Raw genomic sequence first — 12,690 nt, 5'->3', positions numbered from 1 at the left:
TTATGGTTAGGGTGTTAGGTTTAGGGGGTTAGGGTTAGGAAAAACACTCCAAAGGAACACGCATTTCCCCGGTGAAAGTCTGTTTTCCCCGGGAAGTAAACTCCGCTCCCTGGCCTGAAAGCCCTGTGGTTTATGACCCACCCATCCACCCCGACCTTCTCACTACAGGACCAACCGCGTTGTTATACATCACCCGTCAATGTGCATAAGCAAAACATAACATGGAATGCTAACGAACTACAGTGCTTAACTTCTCGTAGCTGTATGAACGTATGGTTTCATGAGAACAGGCTGAGATGTGAGGTGCATTTTGCAAAAAAAAAAGTCCATATCAACGGATTACTTGCCGTGTGACCTCTCGGGTTAATTATTATTATTTATTTTTTTAAGATTATTTTTGGGGCCTTTCCGCCTTTAATTTTTGACAGGACAGCCAGGTGACAAAGGGGAGAGAGAGGAGGAAGACATGCAGGAAACCGCCATGGGTCGGACTCAAACCCCAGACCTCCGTGTCGAGGCATAAACCCCTCAGCACATGTGCGCCCGCTCCACCACTGAGGCAACCCGGCCACGTCTCTCGGGCTTATTTTCATTGTTGATTAATCAGAGTTTCTCCAAAATGAATCATGCAAAAGCACCACTTTAAATACTGTGTGTACCAAAGATGTGTTCATAAGTTTCTTGAAAAATAAGTCCCTAACTTTACTTAGACACAGTGGCTGCACCCAGTCCAGCCTTTATTGAAATAAACCTGCCAACTCCATCAAACAGTAACCAATAGAATAAAACAATAAACTGTTCCACAGAAAGTCAACCTGGGCTGAGTCCAGTAGAGGAGCGTGCGTCAGCGATCAGATTGTGATATGAATCTGAGGAAGAAGAGGGCATTTTAATCTCGCTCACTCACTTATTAAACCGGTCACATTTCAAAACAAAGCTATAAAGTTATGAAGGTTTCAGGTCAGTGACTGTAAGAAGATTAGAGCTGATTAGTGTAAACATTTTTCTCTCTTCATTTATTTAAAAAGCTTTTAGCAACTGAGACCGAAAATGTCCCCAAAAATGTCCCCAAAAAGTTTCCCATGAAGGCAACGTGTGTGTGGGTTTTGGAGTGTGTGTGTCCTGTAATCTCAGATTTTATACACAGCTGCTACGATTTTCTGTAAAGAGCTGTGTATAAACAGATACGAGTGTCTTGTGTGCCATCAATAATGATAATTTAACACAGTGTTTTATTCTAAACTTACCACAAAAAGTAAGGAAATTTGTGTTTTTTGTGATTATTTCTCTGTGGTAACAATGCTTTTTGGCAAGAAATCTTACACCGTTGGAAAGCCTGTTTAGTTCCCTTTCAAATGGTGCCCCATTTGTAAGGAACATGCATTTGTGGGATGAGCAGCAGCGCTGAGTACGTGGGTTGCACCCATGAAAAAATTTCAAAATCTTCTCTGCCAATGCCAAACAGCTTATTCTGCCATTGACTCGTTTGGTGTTTGGTGGATTGGATGATTGAAGTTTGAAGAAACAAGACATATTGGCAATTTAACAATTTATTAATTTCTATATCTCTCTGCATTGAGATTGCCTCCAATGATGACAACCCTTGTTTTTCCAGTGAGGGAGATGCCGCCCCACACCAGGCTGGTGACCAGCATGAGGAGGAGGTGCCAGGCTGTGGCTGTGTATGGTTCATCCACACGCTACTGAGGCTCCTGTTTGTGAAATGAATAAATTGTTAAATTGCCAATATGTCTTGTTTCTTCAAACTTCAATCATCCAATCCACCAAACGAGTCAATGGCAGAATAAGCTGTTTAGCATTGGCAGAGAAGATTTGGCAAATTTTTCATAGGTGCAACCCACATACTCAGCGCTGCTGCTCATCCTACAAATGCATGTGCAATGCAGGCACCATTTGAAAAGGTAACTAAACAGGCTTTCCAACAGTATAAGATTTCTTGCCAAAAAGCATTGTTGCCACAGAGAAATTTGATTTGATTTGATTTTATTTAATTGTAAGAGAATGCCCTACACATGACAAAAGGACATCAAATACAAATCGAGAATAAAAACACAATAAAGTCCAAGACTTATTTCCATTGTGGTCCTCAACACACATCAGGACAAGACAAGATACTCAATGACATAACATAAAAACATTTTTCTTAAATATAAATAGTAACTTGCCCTTTAATCTATTCCACAACCCTCTCTAGTAACCAGACCTTGATGCTCTTTTTAAAAGAGTTCAGGCTGGAAATTACTTTAATATGACGATCTAACTTGTTCCACTGAACTGCCCCCATATAGGCAAATGTTCCTTTCCCTAACACTGTCTTAAATTTATAAGGACACAGGTCAGATATGCTGCCACGAGTATTAATATTGTGTGTGTCCTTTACCTTAGTTATAAGACACGACAAAAAAATTGGGACACTACCAAACAATATTTTCTGAATCATGGTCAGTCTTAACATAGTAACACGAGACTCCACAGAGAGCCAGTTGAGCTCAACAAATTGTGACCTACCTATATGAGACCTATGGCCCAAATTCAGAATTACTCTTATTAATTTATTCTGTGCTGTTTGCAGCCTCCCTTTGAGTCTATTTGTTAGGCCTTCAAACCAGGAGGTACATGCAAATTCAAAGTGATTTAAAATTAAGGCATTAGCTAAGATGATCATTGTTGACCGTTCTAAAAATTTAGAATTTCTGGCTAAAAACTTTGTGAGCCCCGTGACTTTACTCAAAACCTTATTGGCCATATTCCTGCCATCCAAGTTGTTTTCTAGGATGCAACCCAGTTTTCTAGGATGCAACCCAGGTATTTTACTGACGTTTTTGCACTGACCACAACATTATTCAAAATGACCCTAAATTCCGAGCATCTGTTCAATCTGTATTTTGAACCGAAAAAGATGGCCTCTGTCTTATGAAAATGTAGTGACAGCATATTGTCAATCAGCCAGTTGTTTACAGAAGATAGCTCTGAGCTCAGGGTACTCTCTAGTGTGGATTGTTGTTTATGTGACATTAAAAAGTGCCGAGTCATCAGCGTACAAAAATAGTTCACATGAACAGGAGTCTGCCATATCATTAACCCTTGTGTGGTCCTTCGGGTCCCAGTGACCCGAAGGACAACACAAGGATTATGTACCTCCCTTTACTTTGTTGAGAATTGCTCTCTATACCCTGTTTCTTGTTAAGTAAGTAAAGTTTATTTCTAGAACACATTTAAACACAGTTTAAGCTGACCAAAATGCTGTACAAACAAGAACTAAGGTGCTGTATTAACCCTTGTTTAGAGAGCAATTCTCAACAAAGTAAACGGAAGTACATAATCCTTGTGTTGTCCTTTGGGTCACTGGGACCCGAAGGACAACACAAGGGTTAATGTATGTTAAAAATAAGGATGGCCCGAGGATACTTCCTTGTGGAACGCCACATTCAACTACACTAGGGTCAGACAGTACTCCCCCTAAAACCACCAATTGTTCCCTCCCTGATAGGTAAGACCTAAACCACCTACAGGTGGAGCTGTCTGCCTCCAAGGCCTCCAGTTTGGCAATCAGTCTGTCATGATTGACCGTATCAAATGCTTTTTGAAGATCCAATAACACCATTCCGCAGAGATTTCCATTATCTACTTCCCTGCGTATGGTGTTGGTTAAATACAACAGGCATGATTCAGTGGAATGTGACTTCCTAAAATCGGATTGGAATTTAAACATGAAGTTGTTTTTATTCATGTATTCATTAAATTGCTCATTAACCGACTTTTCAAAAAACTTTGAGACTGTGCACAAAATAGATACTGGTCTGTAGTTACCAGGATCATGGATGTTTGCCTTTTTAAAAAGGGGAACTACCTTGGCCCTCTTGAGGTCATTGGGAAAAATACCCAATTCAACAGACAGGTTAAAAATATGGGAGATGCAAGGAGCTATTTGGACAGCAGCATCACGTAAAAACCGAGGGGATATTCCATCTAGCCCAGGGCCCTTAGAGCAGTCTAGCTGTAAGAGCTTTTTTTCCCCCATGTCCCCTACCTCAACCTTCTGTAAGGAAAATAATCTACCAAACACAAATTTCCTTACTTTTTGTGCTAAATTTAGATACTTGATGAGATTATCATGTTAAACTGAACTACACCTTTCACTTCTTGTAGCTACATCAACAATGCTAATGTAGAATGATCCTCCCTTTAATAATTCACCTGGTGACAGGTGAGTGAAAAGGACAGTAGACTTTGACACTGCTGAACGGAGCTGAGACACCATTACAGGGTGAGAGATCTCTGCTGGAAAACACACGACGGGAAGATTTGAAGCAGTCAAGAGAAGGGACAGGAACTCGGTGAGTCTTGTTTTTGAGAGACATTTAGATACAAAGACAGATGGCTGAGAAAACAGCTCTTGTTGAAAGTCTCCTGAACTGCCATGTGTGTTCAGAGACTTTCAGAGATCCTGTGTCCCTGAGCTGCAACCACAGCTTCTGTTCAAGCTGCCTGCACACATTCTGGGAACAAGCTAACAACAAAAACTGTCCCATTTGTAAAAGAAAATCCTCAAAAGAGAATGTTGTTGTGAACTTTGCACTGAAGGAACTGGCTGACAACTTTGCTGGGAGACAGAAATCTGGATCATCTGAGACAGAGAAAGGAGAGAAGGTGGAGGTGGTGTGTAGTAAACACCAAGAAGAGCCTAAATTGTTCTGTAAGGATGAAGATAGAGTTGTGTGTCCTGTCTGTGAGTTCTCTCTCCACCACGGTCACACGGTGGTTCCTGTAGAACAAGCAGTCAGAGATCTGAAGGAGCAGCTGAAATCTGCCTTACAGTCTCTGCAGGACAAGAGAGACAAACACAGACGAGTGGAGGAAACATACGATGAAATAAACCAACACTCCAAGAAGCAGTTGCTGTCTACAGAGAGTCAGATCGGAGCAGAGTTCAACAAGCTGCACCAGTTCCTGAAAGAGGAAGAGGAGTCCAGACTGGCAGCTCTGAGGGAGGAAGAGCAGCAGAGGGGGAAGACTGTCAGCAGAGAGATGAAGAGGAATCAGGAGCAGATCTCCTCTCTGTCAGACAGCATCTCTGCTGTGGAAGCAGACCTGCAGAAAGACAGCGTGCCGTTCCTCAGCAGTTATAAAGCCTCTCCGAGAAGAGTCAGAGTCCAGTGCTCGCTGTCAGATCCACAGCTGCTCTCAGGAGCGCTGACAGATGTGGCCAAACATCTGGGCAACCTGTCCTTCAAAGTCTGGGAGAAGATGAAGGACAAGGTCCACTTCTGTCCCGTCATTCTGGACCCAAACACTGCAGGCCGCTGGCTCTATCTGTCTGATGATCTGACCAGTGTGAGATGTGGAGACACAAACCAGAAGCTTCCAGACAATCCAGAGAGACACAACAGGCATCCCAATGTTCTGGGCTCTGTGGGTTTCAGCTCAGGGAAACACAGCTGGGAGGTGGAGGTGAGAGATCATCCTGAGTGGCTTGTGGGTTTAGCCAAAGAGTCAGCTGACAGGAAGGGAGAAAGATATGCTTTACCAAAATATGGAATCTGGTGTTTGAAGTATCTCAGTGGAAAATACATTGGTGGATCTGGTGAGAGCTTCACAGAGAAGAAGGGTATCCAGAGGATCAGAGTCGAGCTGGACTATGAGGGGGGGGAGGTGTCCTTCTACAACTCTGAAGACAAGACTCGCATCTGCATTCACAGAGACACTTTCACTGAGAAACTCTTCCCTTGGTTCAGTATCGGAGAGGCTGGTGATGCTAAAACTGCAGAAATCAAAATCTGTCCAGCTGAGATTTCTCTGAGAGGTTCAGAGAACTCAGAGAAGGTGGAGAGAGCAAAGTCGTTTTTTAGGCATAAAAAAAAAAGATTTGATGTGTTTTAGTAAATGACCTGATGGAAAACATTCCTTGGTTGTTGTTTGATACACAAAATATTTCCAAAGCCCAGAATGAGAAACTACAGCTGAGCTGCTTTAGGTGTAAATTTGCTGCAAGAACTGGGATTTTAATTAAAAATATTGTTTTTTAATTTCCAAGGATGAGTAAAAGCTTAAATGTTATGATCAGACCCAAAAGGACCTGCAGGGTTTAGTTGTTGTTGTTTTGATCCAGAATGAAAATCTGCAGAATGTAGCCGACTGGTTTTCAGCTTTGGGTGGAGATGTGTTAACATTCTGAGTTTAATTTAGATTTTAAACATAAGAAGCTGAGTCCAGACTAGTCTAATGATAGCCAGACAGATTATTTGAAGAAGATGGAGGAATGAAGGGCTGCCGTCTGTCCAGGAGTGGGCTTGTGAGATGATAGGGTGGGGGAGTTTGAAAAGATGTCATTTAAACTGTTTGCCAGATTGGATGTTTCTACTAGAAAATGGAGAAATTAGCTGAACTTTCTGGAGGCTCCTAAGAAGCTTTGTGCTGGGGAGAGACGTATGATGGGCTGATGATGATGATATCATTTATACATATGTTTATTTGGTTTATTGTATATTTTGTTCAATAATCTGGAATATTGTAGTTGCTGTGTGTGTGTGTGTGTGTGTGTGTGTGTCTGTCTGGATGTGTGGTGTTCAAGTTGCGAGTTGTGTGTTTTGTTAAATAACTAACTTGATCACAAAAAAGTATATAGGAGAGAGATGAGAGAATACCTAAAGATGTTCTGTTTTTAGTGTTTCTGATTTGTTATTTTGATATTGTTTACCTAATAAACTGGCAACTTTCCCAGAATGCATCACTCTTAAAGCGAATGAGCCTAAATGTTTGTGAGGGGGCCCAGAGTAGACTCTTAAATGACAGAAAGGGGAGAGAGTGGAGAGAACATCCGAAATGTGCATTTACTTCCTTTATTTGAACTTCTCTCTCAATCCTCATATGTTGTATTTTACTGGCTTTAATAGGATTTATTTTGATCAACAACAGTTTGGTTTTGACTTAGTATTGTTATGTATTTGTAGCTCTGATTAGCATAACTGTTGCTGCTCCTATTAGTAATATCACTGTTATGTGTGTTCTCTCATTTACAGCTAACTTCCCTTTTGTAAAATAAGAAACATGAAGAAGAGATAAAGAGTCTGATGGATGTTTGAAACTGTTTCAATAAAAAAATAGAATTAGAGTAATAATAATAATAATAATAATAATAATAATAATAATAATAGTTATAATAACTTTCTGAGAATGTATTTATATATATGAATACGTTCAGGTTAATAAATGATGTTATGGCTGTCCTGTATTAAAGACATGTTAAGTTTTGGGTATGACTGTTGATGGTAATTGTTGATTTTGTTTAGATTTGCATAATTGTAATTATATAAGTGATTATTGGTGGTTTGTTTTTATTGATGAGGATAAATGTTCTACTGTCAGTTTAATGTTCATTTAAGAAAAAGATTCAATGTTTTATGATAATAAAGAGGCGTGGTTTACTTTACAGACTGCTTACCTGTTATTAAAACACCCACACACACACACACAAGTAGAGACAAAGACTTAGAGACACGCACACACAGTTGGAAGCCGGGTGTCAGAGTCACATCTGACAAGAAAATCCGGTTCAGAAAACCACACACACACACACACACACACACACACACACACACAGATGTTTGGGTAAAGTGGTTTACAGAGTCGCTAAATGCATCGCACACACCCATTTCACCTTCCAACGGAGCTATTTTAGGAGGAAATTACAGCGTTAGCAGCTGGGTGGATGAACACAGCTGTAACATGACAATAGTCCTCTGGAAAAATTTGGAGTAGTTTCAGCTCTACTAACACTTTGTCGACTAATCGATTCGTTCACTTGTTCTCAAACTGTTTGTTGTACAACTGAAATCTGATATATTAACAAATAAATAATTTAGAAATACATCTTCATTAATAATACTTAAACTATGATCACTATAAAGTAATTTCAAATGTTTAAGTGTAATATTTTTGTTTAGATATCAGCTGCGTCATGGACAGAGTGAGCATAGATCTATAATTAGCTTCAAGATGTAATGATAAGATAGTAAGCAGAGATCAAATAAATGGTTCAATAACACTGAGATCATTGCTCCAAACAGGAACTATTAGGATATCATAAAAAGCTGCTGTAGAGGGCTTTCAGCAGTAAGTTTTTTTACTATGCTCCGAGTGCTGTAACATTAACTCCTTGCTTGCGCAAGAAAAAAGATTTTTTGTTGTTGTTGACAAAGGTCTCATTTACAAGGTTGTTGAAAACATGGCAGAAGTAATTGATGATATAATGGAGTGTATCTCAATTGAATTAAGTATGGAAAAAAATGAAGAATGTCATACTAAGTTGTGTGTATAGGATACCAGGATCCTACATTAAAATATTTACAGAAAAAAATGGAACAAATGTTTAATAAAGTAAAGCATAAAGTCAACTAAATCTGCAGGGATTTCAACATTGACTTATTAAATCCCAACAAACACAAATTGACTGAAGAGTTTATTGAAACATTGTATAGTTTGAGTCTTTCTAACAATCACAAAACCAACCAGAATAACATCTAATGGTGCCACTCTGATAGATAATATTTTTACAAATAATATGAAAAGCAACTCTTCAAGTGGAATATTAATTAATGATATAAGTGACCACCAGCCAATCTTTGTGACTCATGATTGTAATTATAGTGGGAAAAGGCAGTGCAATGAGATTAAATACAGGAGAATAAGAACCGAAAAAAAATATCTGCATTTAGAAATGAGTTAATAACGTATAATTGGAAGGAATTAAGCAAGGAAGCTGACCTTAATACTGCATATGACCTATTTTAGACGCATTTACAACTCTATATAATAAAAACTGTCCGATAAAACAATATTACATGTCATTTTGAGGTCATGTCGATATTGCAATAAAATTACATTATTCAGAAAAACCCTGGATGTCCATAGCAATTCAAAATGGCTGTAAAAAAAAAGAATACCCTTTATAGGAAATGTATTAAATATAGAACAAAAGAATGAGTTAAAATATAAGAAATATAAAAACAAATTAAAGCTGCAAGCAGCGATGGACGGGCCCTTGCGCTTCTGCGTGCGTTGGGGTTACCGGTGGACGCCGCTCCTTGCGACGCCGCAAATCGTCACCAATGAAAAGGGAACTCCCTGCCGGGTTCAACGATACCTCACACAAGGCTCTACATCAAACGGGTCATTAGTTATAAAAGGGGGCGTGGCTAAAGCATAGGGGGCGGGTTTAACCATCACCAATTAAAAAGGAAGTCTGTGCTGAGTTCAATGACACCTCACACAAGGGTATACCTTAAACGGTTCAAATGTTATGAAAGGGGGCGTGGCTAAAGCTTAGGGGGCGGTTCAAACCATCACCAATTAAAAAGAAGTCTGTGCTGAGTTCAATGACACCTCACACAAGGGTATACCTTAAACGTTTTTGTTTTTGGGGGGGGGGGGGTGTGGTGTGGGGGGGGGGGGTTTTTTTAGGGGGTCTATTCACATGTAGACCACACATTCTGAGTTTCATGTAAATCGGATGATGTTTGTCATATAAGGCGCATTTCATGTTGCCAGCAGGGGCCCTATGGCCAAAGTCAACTATGGCCTGTAGTTGTCCTCAGGCCTGGACCCTTTTCAATCGTGAGAAATTTCGGGCAGATACGCATAACGCATTAACTCAGTTACCACAACTTCTTTGTTCATCGCTAAACACTCAAAATGGCCGCCACGCCCACACCGTCTGACGAAAAGTTTTTCTTTTAATAACTTTTCATCGTTAAGGTGTTGGGATGGTACAGACCAAGTTTGAAGTCCATCGGATGAAATCTCTAGGAGGAGTTCGTTAAAGTATAGCACCTTGACTTTAAGGACTACTTCCTGTTGCCACTAGGGGGCGCTATGACTTTAAGTAAATATCGTAATATATTTGTCCTCGGGGTTGGACTCTTATGAATTGTGAAAAGTTTCACGTGAGTACCAAGTTTCGTGAGTCTACGTTAAATGCACTGCAGGGGCTCAATTTTCTTAACTTTCTAGGGGCTTAGCGAGCCATTTTTGTGCGCCTATTCCCGAAACCCTTAAAATACGTAAATGTTCACCAGACTTGATGCGGCCGCCAAATTTGGTGAGTTTTTGAATATGTTAAGCCCCTCAAAAAGCCAATTCATTTGACGGGAAAAGAATAGAAAGAAAGAAAAACAAACAATAATTCCTTCAGTTTCAATAGGGCCTTTGCCGCTGTCAGCGCTCGGGCCCTAATGACAAATATCAATGAGGTGGTTGACAAAGTCAACCATTTTTTGTTAATGTGGGCCCTAAACTGACGAAAGGTATTAGGTACACAGAGATGAAATGGTCCTTGATGGACCATGTGGAAACAGACCTATACTCATTCTTTTTGGGAACTGTAGAAAACAAAAATTATAGAGATTGTAAGTAAAAGTATGAATAAAACTTCAAAAGATTGTGACGACATTGATAGGTCTCTAGTAAAAAAAAGTAATAGACGGATTGTAGACCCACTAACATACATATATGTGTATATAAGACTGTCAGCAGAGAGATGAAGAGGAATCAGGAGCAGATCTCCTCTCTGTCAGACAGCATCTCTGCTGTGGAAGCAGACCTGCAGAAAGACAGCGTGCCGTTCCTCAGCAGTTATAAAGCCTCTCCGAGAAGAGTCAGAGTCCAGTGCTCGCTGTCAGATCCACAGCTGCTCTCAGGAGCGCTGACAGATGTGGCCAAACATCTGGGCAACCTGTCCTTCAAAGTCTGGGAGAAGATGAAGGACAAGGTCCACTTCTGTCCCGTCATTCTGGACCCAAACACTGCAGGCCGCTGGCTCTATCTGTCTGATGATCTGACCAGTGTGAGATGTGGAGACACAAACCAGAAGCTTCCAGACAATCCAGAGAGACACAACAGGCATCCCAATGTTCTGGGCTCTGTGGGTTTCAGCTCAGGGAAACACAGCTGGGAGGTGGAGGTGAGAGATCATCCTGAGTGGCTTGTGGGTTTAGCCAAAGAGTCAGCTGACAGGAAGGGAGAAAGATATGCTTTACCAAAATATGGAATCTGGTGTTTGAAGTATCTCAGTGGAAAATACATTGGTGGATCTGGTGAGAGCTTCACAGAGAAGAAGGGTATCCAGAGGATCAGAGTCGAGCTGGACTATGAGGGGGGGGAGGTGTCCTTCTACAACTCTGAAGACAAGACTCGCATCTGCATTCACAGAGACACTTTCACTGAGAAACTCTTCCCTTGGTTCAGTATCGGAGAGGCTGGTGATGCTAAAACTGCAGAAATCAAAATCTGTCCAGCTGAGATTTCTCTGAGAGGTTCAGAGAACTCAGAGAAGGTGGAGAGAGCAAAGTCGTTTTTTAGGCATAAAAAAAAAAGATTTGATGTGTTTTAGTAAATGACCTGATGGAAAACATTCCTTGGTTGTTGTTTGATACACAAAATATTTCCAAAGCCCAGAATGAGAAACTACAGCTGAGCTGCTTTAGGTGTAAATTTGCTGCAAGAACTGGGATTTTAATTAAAAATATTGTTTTTTAATTTCCAAGGATGAGTAAAAAGCTTAAATGTTATGATCAGACCCAAAAGGACCTGCAGGGTTTAGTTGTTGTTGTTTTGATCCAGAATGAAAATCTGCAGAATGTAGCCGACTGGTTTTCAGCTTTGGGTGGAGATGTGTTAACATTCTGAGTTTAATTTAGATTTTAAACATAAGAAGCGGCAGTCAGAGCTAGTCTAATGATAGCCAGACAGATTATTTGAAGAGGATGGAGGAATGAAGGGCTGCCGGCCTCCAGGAGTGGGCTTGTGAGATGATAGGGTGGGGGAAGTTTGAAAAGATGTCATTTAAACTGTTTGCCAGATTGGATGTTTCTACTAGAAAATGGAGAAATTAGCTGAACTTTCTGGAGGCTCCTAAGAAGCTTTGTGCTGGGGAGAGACGTATGATGGGCTGATGATGATGATATCATTTATACATATGTTTATTTGGTTTATTGTATATTTTGTTCAATAATCTGGAATATTGTAGTTGCTGTGTGTGTGTGTGTGTGTGTGTGTGTGTGTGTTTTTGTGTGTGTGTGTGTGTGTGTGTGTGTGTGTGTGTGTGTGTGTGTGTGTGTGTGTGTGTGTGTGTGTGTGTGTTTTTTTGTGCTGTCTGGATGTGTGGTGTTCGCAAGTGGCGAGTTGTGTGTTTTGTTAAATACAACTTGATCACAAAAAAAGTATAGTGGAGAGAGATGAGAGAATACCTAAAGATGTTCTGTTTTAGTGTTTCTGATTTGTTATTTTGATATTGTTTACCTAATAAACTGGCAACTTTCCCAGAATGCATCACTCTTAAAGCGAATAACGAGCCCTAAATGTTTGTGAGGGGGCCCAGAGTAGACTCTTAAATGACAGAAAGGGGAGAGAGTGGAGAGAACATCCGAAATGTGCATTTACTTCCTTTATTTGAACTTCTCTCTCAATCCTCATATGTTGTATTTTACTGGCTTTAATAGGATTTATTTTGATCAACAACAGTTTGGTTTTGACTTAGTATTGTTATGTATTTGTAGCTCTGATTAGCATAACTGTTGCTGCTCCTATTAGTAATATCACTGTTATGTGTGTTCTCTCATTTACAGCTAACTTCCCTTTTGTAAAATAAGAAACATGAAGAAGAGATAAAGAGTC

General features: G+C 40.2%; 1 protein-coding gene across 2 annotated transcripts; it reads left to right on the top strand.

Annotated features, from left to right (window-relative positions):
- Positions 1-4,227: 4,227 nt before the first annotated feature.
- On the top strand, positions 4,228-11,714 carry LOC120555434 (nuclear factor 7, brain-like). Of its 2 annotated transcripts, XM_039794123.1 has the most exons (2): positions 4,228-5,049; positions 10,556-11,714. In XM_039794123.1, the coding sequence occupies exons 1-2, from the start codon at positions 4,399-4,401 to the stop codon at positions 11,405-11,407; spliced, it is 1,503 nt and encodes a 500-aa protein (XP_039650057.1). In that variant the 5' UTR covers positions 4,228-4,398; the 3' UTR covers positions 11,408-11,714. The 2 variants fall into 2 exon arrangements, with proteins under 2 accessions (XP_039650057.1, XP_039650056.1); XM_039794122.1 differs by lacking the exon at positions 10,556-11,714 and having other exon boundaries at positions 4,228-6,050.
- The last annotated feature ends 976 nt before the right edge of the window (positions 11,715-12,690 follow it).

The sequence above is a fragment of the Perca fluviatilis genome, chromosome 3, assembly GCF_010015445.1.
Source record: "Perca fluviatilis chromosome 3, GENO_Pfluv_1.0, whole genome shotgun sequence".
Classification (NCBI taxonomy): Eukaryota; Metazoa; Chordata; class Actinopteri; order Perciformes; family Percidae; genus Perca; species Perca fluviatilis.
This window is presented reverse-complemented; position numbering and strand designations above follow the sequence as displayed.

Excerpts from the sequence above, each read along its gene's own strand:
- LOC120555434 (XM_039794123.1), top strand. The coding sequence starts at position 4,399 with ATGGCTGAGAAAACAGCTCTTGTTGAAAGTCTCCTGAACTGCCATGTG. Across the intron at positions 5,050-10,555 it reads GGAAGACTGTCAGCAGAGAG|ATGAAGAGGAATCAGGAGCA; the intron begins ATGAAGAGGAAT and ends GTCAGCAGAGAG.